At 45.8% G+C, this 16,226-nt stretch overlaps 1 protein-coding gene across 8 annotated transcripts in view; it reads left to right on the top strand.

The window, feature by feature from the left end:
* The window catches only part of VWDE (von Willebrand factor D and EGF domains), a 304,919-nt gene that overhangs the window by 268,504 nt on the left and 20,189 nt on the right, over positions 1-16,226 (top strand). For all 8 annotated transcript variants that reach the window (XR_015056095.1, XR_015056094.1, XM_085873161.1 and 5 more), the window contains 2 exons: positions 12,654-12,749; positions 16,003-16,098. Coding sequence is in view for 6 of the 8 variants with exons in the window: in XM_085873161.1 (XP_085729287.1) it covers positions 12,654-12,749; positions 16,003-16,098 (192 nt within the window). In the remaining 2 variants the exon portion in view is untranslated. The remainder of the gene's footprint in view (positions 1-12,653; positions 12,750-16,002; positions 16,099-16,226) is intronic.

Raw genomic sequence — 16,226 nt, forward strand, 5'->3', positions numbered from 1 at the left:
TCGACGCGCGCCCTGCACGAGTCCAACACCGGTACCCACAGCGGGGCAAGAACGGTGGCGATGCTACGGTTGTGAGGTGTGACGTGAAGGTCGTGGCGGTTGTGGTGAAGCGGCGTTGTGGTTGGTGGTTGATGTTGTGGTTGTGGTGGTAATCATGGCGGTTGGTCCAAAATAAAGATAGTAAAAGAAAAACGGCTATCCTGAAGAGTCGCAGCTCGCATAAATGACATGTATTCCCACTAGACAACGGGTTTGGGCCTAACTACACATGTACTTACCGAGATACCTCACCTAAGGGACCTGAATGGTGGTTTGCGAATTTGGTAACCACAACACTACCCCCTCCCCTTTTTACAGACTCGTCCCGAGTCGTCAAATTTTCGTGTGCCATCATGTGTAGTTTTCCCCTAGTACATTTTACCTACGGATCCCTGAGTGTGACATTCATGGTATTCGTGTCCCCCAAAATAAATAACCTGAGGGCTGCGTAACTATCTAAACAAACTCACTCACACGGACGACTTAAATAAAATTGCCGGCGCTAAGACAAACATGCCGGGGGCACACTCATATTTACAGTACATCTTAACCTTAACTTACAAATTTTACACTAAACCATGGCCCAGGATCATTGAACTCTGCAAAAAGAAAGCAGTTAGCAGGGAGCCAGGCTGCCCACATGCACTCTGGCTCAAACAATGCAGGTGACAGGGAACGTGGCTGGCTGCTCACACGCAGTCCAAGGCCTTCCCTTTTGAACTGAACGCAGTGAACCACAACGGTGCATGGGCTGCACAACGCAGTCTCCGTGCCAGCTCAAGTGGCACACGCAATGAGCACAACGAATGGATGGATGAACACAAACACGGTGCACGGGCCGCCACTGCAGGCCCGTGTTGTAGCTGCCAACAGGGCAGTTCTCGCAGCTTGCAAACTGCTGCCTTGCGGATCCTGGCGCACATGGAAATGAACAGGGGGGGAAAAGCAAAAATTGAACGGGGCTGGTGAACGTGGGCAGTGGGCATGGCATGGCAAAGGTGAGCAGGCAAACACAGCCCGCAGAAGAAGGCCGCTGCAGGCAAACATAGCGGGCAGATGAACTGGCCGGCACAGGCCTTGAAGCAAACACGGCCAGCCGATGGCACAGGCCTTGCAGCAAAACAACAGCTGCCGATGAAGTTGGCCGGCCTCCGCCTTGAAGCAAAACACGGCCAGCCGATGAAGTTGGCCAGCTCTTGCCGTTCAGTGGAGGTTGGTGGAGGGAGTGCGGTGGTGCTGGCCACTTGGAGGGCGGGCTCGGACCTACCTACCTGTCTCCCTCCCAACCTATCGCCTTTGCCTGTCACTGTACATACCCACTCCCTTAATTTGTGAAAAAACAATTTAGCCCCAACTTATTTTTTTGTTGTTTTTATTTTTACTTCCCCACTATAAATCGTCCCCTAACCCCCTTTATCGTCCTTGTTCGGCTAACCTATCCTGTCACCTAGCCTACTCCCAACCCCTACGTTCCCTTCCCGGAGGGGAATAAGGGAGAGCTAACGTCCTGTGCCGAGGCCCAACGAAGCCTCAGAATGGCCTCCCTGGTGTTCGGCGATCTAACCCAAAGTGGGTCCAGCGGCCCACAACGAGAGCGAGGGGATGGATGGTGCGGAGGGGTACATCTCCTAATCTACCCTATCCATTTAACTGTTAAACTACCCCGGGGCTTTCAACAAGCGCCTCTCGCTTAAAGTATTGGTTCTAACAACCCAGATTCCCGTCGCCTGTGTTGGTGTCCTCACAATTTCGGGCCTCGCCCCCCCAATTTTCTCTCCGTGCCCTCACACGGTCTCATGGCTGGGACACGTGGCTCCCTTTGGCAGGCACGACCCTCTGCCGATTCTCCCGCTATGGCACCCCCGGGCACTACACTGCCTCCGAGCCTACCAGCTCCCTAACACCGGGGAGTGCCCCCCATGGCACCTCCCCTGAAACGCACACGTGGCAGGCCGGCCTCCCGGGCCCCTTTCCGAGGGTCACCCATGCCCACAACACTGCCCACGCGGCTAATGGCGCCCCGGGCCCCCGCACCAAGCAGGCGCACCCGTGCCCACTACTCTATCCCGGCCCCCCATGGGCCCATGGCCTACCGCGGCCGACTAGCCTGGTGCCCGGGGTACCCACTCAGCGATACTCACCTTTCGCAGCCACGCTCCCAAGCCTGTCAACAGGGCTCCTGCACCCCTCCAAATGGGTCTCGAGCCTACTTTCCCACCAACAACAAAACGACCTCCATTTTTCAATTTGACTAACCCAGCTAACTCACTCTACACTGACCCCGGGGTCCCTTGGGCGGGAGTCACTCCTCCCCCCAATCACTCATCGCACCATGCATTCCCCATTCACTCCACACACACAGACCCGCTGGCCTCACTCACTCACCAAGCACATGCCTCACAACTCACCAACTCTTCAACACACTCACCGCTGAACTCTGCCATTCTTCTAACTACCTCCCCTAACTAACTCGTGCTCCCACGTCGTCCCTTAAACTAGTAGCACGTTCCTTTTAACACTACGTTGCTAAACTACGTCCCCTCTACACATTCACTGTCTGTCACTGTTCTCAAATAAATCATTTTATTTCCCAACCTAAATCTGGCTACAATCCCTCTAACTAATCCATTCCACGGACTCCATGAGGACTTACCCCTGCCCCATGAAGTCGGTCTCGCTAAGCTAACCCTTCCCCCTAACTAGTTTCCATCCTGTGCCCAGGTAAGGGGGTCTTTCACCCCTTTGCCCAGGAATCCTGTGCACCCAAAAGTGAGGCTTGCCTTTCTTTTTTTTTTTTTACATGCGCAGCACCAGCGCGGCAACTCAGAGCTCGCGCACTTTACACCTGCCCGTGACGTCATGCAGCTGCACGTGTTCCCCGTCCCTCCTTGGACGGTACCATCCGGCAGAGATACCCCTCCTGCCGGATTCCAACCACACGTGCAGCCATGACGTCACCGTGCGCAAAAAAAAAACACAAGCCCCACGTCTCGAGGGGTTCCACACGCGAACACATGTGCTTTGCCCGTTGGAGCTTAACACACACGATCGCGTGGAGAACCCGTCCGGTCCAAATCCGTTTACCTGCCTAAACTTTGTCCGTCCGCGGGATCGGCAAATCCACCGTGTGCGTTTCCGGACCGGGACTTCACTCTCGCAAGCGAGCACGTGGCGGTCTCGTGCGTTGCACAGCACGGACCGCGTGCTCACTGCTGGGTGAACCCGGCACGGTCCCCGAAACAGCTACAGCCGCTACTCGGCTTTCTCTCCTCTGTCGCCGTCTCCGTCTCCATTCCACACACGCATACCTGCGTGTTACGACGCACACAGTCCACTCCATCACATTCACACCGGGAGACGCGGCTGCGTGCTCCCGCATGCCAACCGACATCTCCCTCTCATACCGCTCTCTCACACACACGGTCTCCCTTGCATACGGCCGTTCACTCACGCGTGCCTCACCACTCACACAAACCATACTACTTACACACGCGGGGGCACTCACCCGCGGTGCCTCATCCACACACCGTGCCTCACTCATACACGCGGGGACACTTAACCGCGGTGCCTCATCCACACACGCGGGGGCACTCAACCGCGGTGTCTCATCCATACTCCGTGCCTCACTCACACACGCGGGGGCACTCACCCGCGGTGCCTCACTCGCACTCCGTGCCTCATCCACACACGGCGTGCTGGGAAGCACGTACTCCGGCACCATCGCCACCACACCACTCACACACGGGGTCGCTTCCACACACGGGGACGCACTCACGCCTTGCACCACACACACAGGGACAACCACACTGGGGATTTGTGTCCCCACAAGGGTCTCCGGGGCCTCTATACCCCCCAAGCTCTCCGTGCACCTGTCCACAGCACTCGTCCCCTCAACCTCGCAAAGCACGACCGAACTCACCTGGTCGTGACTCGCCTCAAGGGGGCATACTCCCTCCCCTCGTTCCTGGAGGAGGCCATCCAGCTGCTCGCACCGGGTCCCTGCACGCTCCGCGAGCTCACCCCCATTATCCTCCACTACCTCCGTGTGTGTGTGTGCGTCACTTACCCCGTCTTCATCGTGTAGTCTTTCCTCTATTTTTTCTATCTCCCGTGTCTCTGCCAACTCTTCACCCTTTACCTCCCTTGTCTCAACTATTATTTCCTTTGTCACGGCCTTCATGCCCGCCTGCAGGCATCGGCCCATGTTCTGCGTCTCACCCCGTAGCTTTTTCATTTCTTCCTTCATGTTTGTTTCCATTCCGTTTATTTGCTTGTTCATTTCGTTTTTCATTTCATTTGTGTTTGTATCCATCTTTTCGTTCATGCCTTTCATTTCGTTTGTATTTGTATCCATCTTTTCGTTTATTTGTTTGTTCATGTCTTTCATTTCGTTTTTATTTGTATCCATCTTTTCGTTTATTTGTTTGTTCATGTCTTTCATTTCGTTTTTTATTTCATTTGTCATTGCCGCCAGCATGGCGCATAGCTGGGCCACGTCGGGTGCGCTTGAGTGAGCCGTTTCGGCAGGGGTTGGGGAAGGGTCTTGGTGGAGAGGGGGGGGGGGGAGGTGTCATACACCGCGGCCGCTGCCGCACCCACCTCGGGCCCCTGGGTTCAGTTGGGCGAGTCCGTGTTCCTGCACAATCAACATTTCCTGCTCGGGGATTCCATCCTGGACCATGGATCCTACACATTCTACATCCATTTCTAATACCCCCGGCTCCCGCTCGCCTTGAGACGCCATCTTGCTTCTCGTGAAGGGTTAATTTGCTCGCTCGTAATTTGGAGGGAATCGGGGGTCGCTTCTCTCACCCCTGGACCGATTCCCGTGAATTTAGCCGGAGACAGGAGAGCCCGTTTTCCTGTTCTCCGATACCAGTGCCGCGAGGAGGGCGATGGATTTGTATCGCACGACCTGACACCAGTGTTGCGGTCTTCGCGCCCGCCGGCGTGCTGACGGCCACGTAACTCGAATCGCGGCACGTCGCCCACCGGACGGACAATCCAGTCGTGACCCTCTCGGACTAACGCCGGGAACCAGTCACGGGTGGACCTTTCGGTCTCACCGCGATCGAGCCAATCAGCCCCCGCGTGGGATAGGGTTGCTCGCCAAATTCGACCTACCTAAGTACCCACGCGGAGGGTAGACCGGGCGATCGCACCTCGCCGCAGGTCGACTTCGGACACGGGCCACTTAAGCGACCCGTTCCGTACTATCAGAATAACCGAGCGGTGTTATCGTCGACCTCGACGGTTCGATTAATTATCGGGCGTATTCAGCCCACTACCAACCCTTTACGTGAAGCAAGATGAGGATTCAATGGGAGAAATGACGAAGCGAAGCGGGAAACAGTTCAACACAAAAGCACATTTATTCGCGGCACACGGGAAGCACACATATTCAATTCCACCAAATGCACACAGAAAAGACACAATGCAATTTACACAACAAGCAAATGTAAAAGTGAAAACACAATGCAGAGCTAATACCGACTACCGAGCACACGGCAACACTTATACAATTCTACTTCACAGACGGCGCCGACAACACATACCCAAAACCAAGGAAAAGAATACCCCCAAGAATGAGGCGGGCCTGAGGCCGAGACCGGGTCGCGCCTACCCGTCTGGTGATGAGACGCGGAGCGGCGATGGCGCCCCAACCCCGCGGACCTCGCGGACAGGGTCTGGTAGGGGGTGGGAAAGGGGCCCCCTTGGTCGCACTATCTCAGCGCGGGGGGAAACAGGAGGGGGTTGCTGATGCTCGGGGTATAGAGGATCTTTATTATCCCTGGTGTGCGTCTCCACCTCGGCCAGGTCGCGCTGTCGGCCTCCCTCGGGTGCAGCTCCCTGCACGACGCGAGCACCCCCTCGTCTGGTGTCGCCGCCTTTCCACAGCTCGTCCCCTCCGTTCCGACTCTAACGCACACGACGAGCAGCTCCACCGCCCGCGAAGTCTTGACCCTCTGCTTCCGACTCTCCTACTCTCCGCCTCTGGACTCTCCGACTCTCCACTCTCCTACTCTCCGCCTCTGGACTCCCCTACTCTCCGCCTCTGGACTCTCCGACTCTCCACTCTCCTGACTGACGAACACGGTCCTTTTATCCCCCCGTAGCTTCGCCTTTGACCCCCTCCCTTTGACCTTTCACCTCGCTCCCCATTGGCCCGAGAAAAAGTGGGCGTGAAGGCTTTTTGATCCACAAATTTGCATATATCGATCGTCCTGGAGGCGGGGCCAAATCGCCCCTCGCTCACCGATTGGACGGCAAAAAGTGGGCGTGTGTCGTTTTTGATCCGTTTTTGAAGCACAAAATCCGTGATTTTGTACACGCTGTTCGACGCGCGCCCTGCACGAGTCCAACACCGGTACCCACAGCGGGGCAAGAACGGTGGCGATGCTACGGTTGCGAGGTGTGACGTGAAGGTCGTGGCGGTTGTGGTGAAGCGGCGTTGTGGTTGGTGGTTGATGTTGTGGTTGTGGTGGTAATCATGGCGGTTGGTCCAAAATAAAGATAGTAAAAGAAAAACGGCTATCCTGAAGAGTCGCAGCTCGCATAAATGACATGTATTCCCACTAGACAACGGGTTTGGGCCTAACTACACATGTACTTACCGAGATACCTCACCTAAGGGACCTGAATGGTGGTTTGCGAATTTGGTAACCACAACAATATATATATTAATTCAGTGTCCCAACGGAGCTTGAACTCAGGACCTTTTGGGTCCCAAGCCACTGCCCTAACCACTGCGCCAACACCAGGCTTATTCAGCAATTCTACTCTGTAAAACCTGTTTAATCTCTGATAATTGTACAAAATGAGTCTTCACATGGACAACTACATAATGCTGCACATAACGAAGCCAAAGCGATAACATTTGTACCTTCCATGGCTTTCTGTGTTGCATCCACATTTTGTGAGCTCCTGGCAACGTGCTGCAATAGGGGGGAGTGTAGTCCAGCAGATCTGCCACATTGTATTTTCTTGAATACATCCCCAGTTGGCAGCTGTGCTTTGAGCTTCTGGCTGGCACACTCTTGACTGACTCCGTATGCATCCTGCCTGTTGGACAACATGCTTAGTATGCTGCAGAAGGGCAGATTGAGTTGGTGGGAACGATTCATAAGACCCCTGCTTCTGGCAAATAGGTCCAGCCATGCGTCATTAACACTAGAAGTTGTACTGGACCTGTCATACATTGTGATGATAAACTTCTCCAGAATATGAAGATCATTATCTCTTACTGTTAGTGGATATTGGCTGAGCTTAGTGAAGACATCTGATGCCTCAGCACACGTATCTTGTGTCAGCTCTGCAGACTTTTTTTTTTTTTAACTTTGCATGGAAATCAGATGTTTCCTTACAGCCAGTGAAGGCATGAAAGAATAGGATTCCACTCATCTTGTCTGGGCCAATTGCAAAAATAATGTCATGTGTTGCATTCTATCTCAGACTGGATCCTTGACCAAACATAAAATCCATGTCTTGTGCAGTCCAAACAATTTCTGTGATGACAGAGCAGCAATTGCTATGACTAGAATATGTGTCGTTTGCTTTGATCAGAAGGGTCTTGCTTCCGTCCATTGCTGCATGCCTGGCATTCTAGCTCTTTCGAGCATGGTGGTTGAACATCAGTCCATAACTTTGGTGGTGTTTTATTTTGTTCCTGATCAAGTTTTTTTTCGATACCTTCACCTTCATCTGATCTTGCTTGATCCAGCATGATTGTTCGAGTGTTAACGGCTTGAAACATAGGAGCAATTGTTGCAGTACCCATCAGACTTTGGACTAGAGGAGCTTGGGGTGACCTCACTCAATAATGTAGAAGAGCCGAGTCATGTCGACCTCGAGCAAGCCGGACGACCTTTATCTATACGATAAGAGAGCCATTTGTCTGGGTCAGTGTGTCGCCATTTTTTATTACAGATGGCCGAACGGATCTTCATCAAACTTTCAGAGGTTCATGTTTGAGCCCTGAGGAGTGTTTTGGGCAATACATATGTAGAAAGTTTTGGGAAAAAAACCAAAAAGGTTCTTTTTTATTTCTTTATTTCTTTTAAATCACTCTATCGTGCCTCAGCCTTTGTAGCTTTGTGAAAGGTAATATAAAAGTGATCCCCAACCACATTCCTTAGTAGGTGTAGGGAAGTATTTTAGGTCCCCGCAAAGGAAAAAAAAAAACAGACCAGGTAATGCAAGGTACTCCTGCTCGGATGAAATAATGTCGATGCGTTTCCACTTCCAGGATTAATTACCATAGATAAAACCCACATGGTGACGCATGCGTCTCTACACCTGCCACTTGACTTGGTTAACCTTTGCTTATTTGCTGGTCTGTGCTACTTTTTTCGTCATTAGCTTTAGTTTTGCCGATCTCAACATTCATGCAGGTGGACATATGGCTTTCATTTTATTTGTCAAACATTATTTAATATAATCATTTTTACCTTCGCCACCGAAGGTGACGGAGGTTATGTTTTCACCCCTAATAAGTCTGTTTGTTTGTCTGTTTGTGGACAGGATATCTCAAAAAGTTGTTGACGGATTCAGAAGAAACTTGGTGGACAGGTTGGGTGTGTGAGGAGAACGAATCGATTCGATTTTGGTGAAGATCCGAATCAGAATCTGGATACAATAATTATTTAATTTTTAAAGTAATTCTTCACCGTTAAGAGCTTGGGCCAAAAACCATATATTACTGCATAACATGATACTTCAAAATGTATTGGGCCCGATAGTTCTCCAACTATGACATCATAGGCCACATGGTTTGGCAGCCATATTGGATTTACCCTAAAACCTTCAAGTATGATCTCCACAACGGCTTGACAGATCGAGGGGAAACTTCACCCATATGCTCCCAAAGCCTTGGCAATCCCAGGGTGTTCATGAATAATTAATACAACGCATGGTTTGGCAGCCTTATTGGATTGAACGAAAATCTTGAAAAAAATTATTTCTCTTGAACCGTTTCATCAATCAACGCGAAATGTCACAATTATGATTGAGTAGTCATGGGCAATATGTGTTTTAAATTTCAACCTGATCGGACACACCGCCTGGCAGACAGAATTACTTACTATCTTGAATCTGGGTTCAGGGATTTAAATCAAACTTGGTACAACTATGTATGATGATGTAAAATGTGGACGGAGGCGTATCTGGCGAAGTCACGACATCAAAGAATGCCCTTCGAGTTAAAACATGTTTTTATATCACCAAGATCTGTGCAATATAAAATAATAATGAAATGTAAAGAGCAAAAGTACAAAAGTAATACTGTTAGTGCAGTTTTGATGACGATTCCATCATTGCTTTTCCCCCCGACACTTAATCTCATTTGCAAATGAAAGCAATTGAACATGTTTACCTCTGCCACCAAAGGTGAAGGAGGTTATCTTTTCACCCCTTACTGTATGTTTGTTACTTGCAAAATCGAATATTTTTCAAGTATATTAGTCTGTCAATTTTGTTATTCTGTCTGTCTGTTTGTTTATCATCTACAGGTCACAATTTTAAACCAATCTTCACAAAACTTCACCATATGGTAGAATTTGTCATAAGGAAGAAGCCTCTTGCTTTTTACCTCAAAAGGTCAACAACTAAGGTGGTATTTCTAAAATCCTCAATTTTCATCCAATTGACTTGAAATTTGAAGAGGATTTATATATATTTCGGGTTACTGAATTCAATGAGACAATTATTTTTGAGATCAACATGGACCAAAAGGTCAACATAGGCCGAAATTCTAAAATTGTCAATTTTCTTCCGATTCACTTGAAATTTGAAGAGGAGTTGCATGTTTGGTCATTTTATTCAACCAACAATTATTTTTTAAGTAAAATTTGTTTTATGGATTATGCAAATATTTTGCTCTGCATGACGTCATCTTGTTTGTTTGTTTGTTTGTCTGTTTATGTGCAGGATATCTCAAAAAATTGTTGACGGATCCGGATGATATTTGGTGGAAAGGTTGGGTGTGTGACAAGGACGAACTGATTATATTTTGGTGAAGATCTGGTTCTGGATCCGGCTACAATAATTTTTTAAGTGATTCTTCAGTCTTCACCATTGAGAGATTGGCCCAAAAACGATATATAGCACGATATTTCAAAAATGTATTAGGCCCAATTTGTTCTCATGGATCAGGCATTACGAGGCAGAGGTGTATGCTCTACTGAGTGCCCTTCTAGTTAGAAATTATTACATCACTCCGAGCGTTAGTTGGATGACGTCATTCCAGGAATTCCGAGTGTTGCCTGGTCTAATTGACAGTACACTGTACCGCCTTTACTTTTTAAAATTATAGTTTATATTAACTGAAAATATCCCTGTGTCGTAAGAGGCGACCAGGGTTGCGTCAGGAAGGGCATCCGGCGTAAAACATGTGCCAAATCACAATGCGGATCATAACAGATGATCCGCTGTGGCGACCCCAAACGGGAGCAGCCGAAAGAAGAAGAAGAAGAAGAAGAAGAAGAAGAAGAAGAAGAAGAAGAAGAAGAAGAAGAAGAAGAAGAAGAAGAAGAAGAAGAAGAAGAAGATATTAACTGAAAATAACAACAGGATAAATAGCTTCCCGGGATTAAGGTATGAAATATCCAGGGGCTTGTCATCGAGCATTACATAATGTTTGAAGGGGTGTCTGTTGAAGCGTTACGGAGCATTGTGGGGGGGATGGGGTGTCAGACTTGGGCAAAAATTGCATTACGTAGTTTTTGAATGGCCCCTTACACTTTTTTATCAATGTTCTGTTGATTTTAGACATTGATCATGACGGGGCTTGTACCTATATCACATGCAAGACAAAGTCATGATCAGAAATTAGTTTCCTTTTGCATCAGTTAGAAGGACATTAACAGACATTGGACAAACACATATCATTTAGGGGAATTTAACCTGGGTCCCTGACGTCAATGGCCTGGGGTTTAGATGAGAACACAATGTTGAGCACCAGCACCCAGAGCAGTCAGGCTTTACACCAAAGAGGTCAACGATTGACCATATCCTTGCTCTTCGGGTCCTCACCGAATGCAGATGAGACTTTCGGCAGGGGATGCTTGCAGCCTTTGTTGATCTCTGCAAAGTGTTTGATTCAGTGAATGGGGATGCCTTCTGAAGGATTATTGGTCTTCGTGGGGTGCCACCAAAACTGATCAATCAGATGTTTGAAATATACTCTGGAACTGAGAGTGCTGTGAGATGTGGTGATACCATCTCCAACTTATTTCCAGTTGTTACTGGAGTTTGTCAGGGGTGTGTGCTGGCCCCCACACTTTTCAGCACTTGCATGGACTGGATTCTGGGGAGGATGTTGGAGAGATCAAGCTGTGGTGCATCGTTTGGTAATGCCAAGATATCTGGCCTTGATTTTGCAGATGATGCAGTCATCTTAGCAGAGAATCTGGATATCTTTTTGGGGGCCTCAAGGTGCTGAATGAGGAGTTGGAGCCACTGGGATTATGGGTTTCCTGGGTCAAAACTATGTTCCAGGCTTTCAATGACACTTTTGATGCTGCTTTCCTGTCTGTGCCTGTTTGTGGTGACGATGTTGAGGTCACAGAGAGATTCACACACATTGGCAGTGATATTCATTTCTCCACTGGCTGATTCAGAGGTCATTGGACATCTGGGTCAGGCCTGGGGAGTCGTAGATTCACTGGATCATGGGGTGTGGCACTGTCGGTACCTGTGCAGGAGTACAAAAATCCAATTCTTCAGGTCCTTGGTGCTTCCAGTCTTGCTCTATGGATGTGAGACTTGGACTCTGACCAGGGATCTGAGACAGAGAATTAATTCCTTTGGTTCCAGGTCTCTTCAGAGAATCCTTCGCAATCGCTGGTCAGACTTCGTGTCCAACGAGCGGTTGCAGAGAGAGACTCAAATGAAATTTGTTACTTGCATAGTCCATGAGCGTCAGCAGCAGCTGCTTGGAGATGTGACTCATTTTCCTGACGCCTATCCTGCTCACCAGATTCACTCAGTGAGGGAGTCTCGTGAGTGGAGGAGGCAAATGGGCCAACCACGTATCTCATGGTTGCAGCAGCTTGATCAGAATCTCAAGGAGATGTGGTTGGGCCAGGCATCTGCCTGGGAGATGTCCAGACAGAGGCCTCTGGAGTACCGGCAGAAAGTGGACATAGCGAAGTACTGCTCCGGCGCATGCTCCCATACCTGACCTGACTCCACGTGACTATGTCAGGTCTTTCTAAGTTTAAATAAGTTTTGCATTAAGAGCCATATCTTAGTCATCATCACACCATTTAAAAGCCTTTATCCCTGAGCAGGGCTCAGCTTTTTGCAGGCTCCAATCATGGTACCCTTTCTCGTGGCAATGTTTTTACGGCCGGATGCCCTTCCCGACGCCAACCCTTTAGTCACCTTCGACCCTGCAGAGATAATTACCAGTATACTGGTGCTCATTTCGCCAAACTTCAGAAGGATGACAGGCTGAGTCAACCCCCTGATGCTAACTCAGTGGCCAGCAGGGCTCGAACTCAGGACCCGGAGGATCCCAAGCCACCTTAACCACTGAGCCACACCAAGCTCATCAGAGCCATGTCTTAGTATGTTACAGAAAATTCATTATATTATGCTTTCTTTTATTCCACTAGCTGTTTGTGAACCAATTTGTCTCAATGGTGGGACTTGTGTTCGACCTTACACTTGCATCTGTCCTCATGGATTCTTTGGACCGCACTGTCAGTACGGTAAGACAGGTTTTCTCATTTCGCAGAAAAATTATTTCATCACCTTGTCACTCCTTTGTGGATTTACATTGTTGTGTAATATGTTTTTTTGACTTTCTGTGCCTATCTGTCACTTTGCTGATGTATTTCATCAATTGACAGCATGTTGCCCTTCACAAACATATTTCATGTCTATCTGTTAGTCTCAATGAAGATACAACATTACATTAAGTGAAATCCATGAACAAAGGATATTTTATAACACACTGTTGTTGTTGTTGTTGTTGTTGTTGTTGTTACAGCAGTCGTCGTCACTGCGGTTTTGGTTTGTGTGCACTTCTATGTATTCTTAGATATTTTTCTATTGCTTCAAATTTTTTTACTATATTTAATTTTGTGTGTTTCTTCCATATCTATCACGCTTTGTTCTGAAGGATTCCTGCTGTCGTACCATTAGAAGAGCCACTACATGAAAGCGCAACATCCTGCTTCTTCTTCTTTTTCCATCCCGGAAAACAGGCTTTTAAAACGAGCATTTTTATGATTAAACAGACAATTTTTTTTCAATTAAATCAATTACACTGGTTTACAAAAAAAAAAAAAAAATTCTGAGGCAAGCATGTGAATGGGTGTTTCTGACTAATTTTGATATGCTGAATTCAAATTTCTAAACAGTTTTGCTCTATCACCTCTAGTTTTTTTGCTTTCACATATCCCATTTTTATATTATAATGCATATATTTATAATATGTGTATTTTTTTGGTTTTTTTAAATTTTTAGATATTTAGATATTTTGGGGTCTCGGGCTATATGTATACATGTACGTACATGTATACATGTATATCTCAAAAACTAGAGGTGATGAGTGAAAATGGATTTCGTTTCTGAAATCGGCACCCCAAAATTAGGTTAGAGCACCTATTTTCATGCGTGCCTAAATTTCTTTGTAAACCAGTGTTATTAGCTTTCTAACCATGTAAGTTGATTATTAGCTTTCTATTTGAGTCATTTGATTGTTTACTTTCTATCCCAGTCATTCAATTATCAGCTTTCTAATCACATAAATCAATTATTAGCTTTCTAATCACATAAATTGATTATTAGCTTTCTAATCAAAGCGTTCAGTTATTGACTTTCTATCCCAGTCATTCGATAATAAGCTTTCTTTCCATGTAAATTTATTATTTGCTTTCTAATGGAGTCATTCGCTTATTGACTTTCTATCACAGTCATTCGATTATTAGCTGTCTAACCATGTAAATCGATTATCAGCTTTCTCACCATGTAAATCGATTATAATTAGCTTTCTCACCATGTAAATCGATTATTAGCTTTCTAATCATGTAAATCGATTATTAGCTTTCTAACCATGTAAATCGGTATTATGAGCTTTCTATTGGAATCATTCAATAATTATTAGCTTTCTAACCATGTAAATCGATTATTAGCTTTCCAACCATGTAAATCGATTATTAGCTTTCTAACCATGTAAATCGATTATTAGCTTTCTAACCATGTAAATCGATTATAAGCTTTCTAGCCATGTAAATCAATTATAAGCTTTCTAACCATGTAAATCGATTATTAGCTTTCTAACCATGTAAATCGATTATTAGCTTTCTAACCATGTAAATCGATTATTAGCTTTCTAACCATGTAAATCGATTATTAGCTTTCTAACCATGTAAACCGATTATTAGCTTTCTAACCATGTAAATCGATTATTAGCTTTCTAACCATGTAAATCGATTATTAGCTTTCTAACCATGTAAATCGATTATTAGCTTTCTAACCATGTAAATTGATTATTAGCTTTCTAACCATGTAAATTGATTACACTGGGCTGCATTTGAAATAATTTTTTTCAGAGGTCTAGGTTTTCTCAATGGTTCTTATATTTTTTGCATGCTGAATTCAGAAATGTATCTAATTTCTCTCAATCAGGTCAAGTTTTTATGCTCTCTCAATTTTAAGGAAAAAAAAAAAATAATCAAAATTTTTGTTTTTTTAATTTTGCATTTTTTTTTATTCAAAATCAGACTTACATTGACACAAAATGTACAAACTATACATATAATGACACACAAGTACACTTAATGTGGAAGAAAGTGCCTTTTCAATTACTTTCATTTCAATTTCAGAAAAATATAGATAAGTCGTTGTTTCTGGCAACACCCAACTTCAGTCGCTCCAGCAGTCGCTGTTTTCCTTCGTCTTTTTAATGGTGAATTCCACATTAACGGTACTTGTGCGTCATTTTATATATAGTTTGTACATTTTCTGTCAATGTAAGTCTGATTTTGAATTTAAAAAATGCTAATTAAAAAAACAAAATTTTGATTATTTTTTTCCTTAAAATTGAGATAACATAAAAACTTGACCTGATTGAGCGAAATGAGATACATTTCTAAATTCAGCATGCAAAAAGCATATGAAAACCGTTGAGAAAACCTAGACCTTTAAAATGACGCAGACCAGTGTTATTAGCTTTCTAACCATGCAAATCAATTATTAGCTTTCTAATCGACTCATTCAATCATTGACTTTCTATCCCAGTCATTTGATTATTAGCTTTCCAGCAGTACCATTTTTATTATTCCACCACAGGAGGAACCCTTTCAGAATAAAATGTGATCTCTCTCTCTCACACACACACACACACACACACACACACACACACACACACACACACACACACACACACACACACACACACACACACACACACACACACACACACACACACACACACACACACACACACACACACACACACACACACACACTTCTCCCTTTAGTCATTGATTGATTGTGTTTTTTTACAAACAGACAATTAGGAGGTGATTTTTGCAGTTAGGTGTGCTAATGTGCAGAGCACAGAAAATAAATTCCTAAAGGGATTTTTCACAATTTCCTGCTTCAAGGGACAACACAAGGCAGATTACCCCCTTCCGTGATTCAGTAATTAATACCGACTCTGCTTTCTTTACAGAAATTCTCATGAGACTCGGTCAGTTTCTAGAAGTTGATAATCCACATCTTTAATACTGCTGCCTTCATTCAGATCTGAACCTTTAACTTCGGGATTCTGATTTAACACAAAACCACCACATCTCAATACATACTCCACATTAAATTCATTTTGTAAATCTATAAACCTTCAAATATGAAATTACTTGAAAAAAAGCACTGATTGTAAGTTGTGAATGGACATCTATTCATCCCTTTGTCCATTTTATTTGAATACATGGCACATTCTATCCATCTTTGCAGCTATTTGCTCACCTCCCTGCAAGAACGGTGGTTCATGTGTACGCAGTAATGTGTGCTCCTGTGCAGAAGGATACATGGGGAGAAGATGCCAGATAAGTAATGATTGCACTATTATTTTATCACCTCCGTGTTTTCACAATGCAGAGATTGTGGAGAGCATTAAGACCTCATATTCCGTTCCTAATTCGCCAGATAGAGTAAAATTGATAATGCAGAGAAAATTG

The sequence above is a fragment of the Eptatretus burgeri genome, chromosome 3 (assembly GCF_056783735.1).
Source record: "Eptatretus burgeri isolate ZD-2024b chromosome 3, Ebu_testis_v1, whole genome shotgun sequence".
NCBI lineage: Eukaryota > Metazoa > Chordata > Myxini > Myxiniformes > Myxinidae > Eptatretus > Eptatretus burgeri.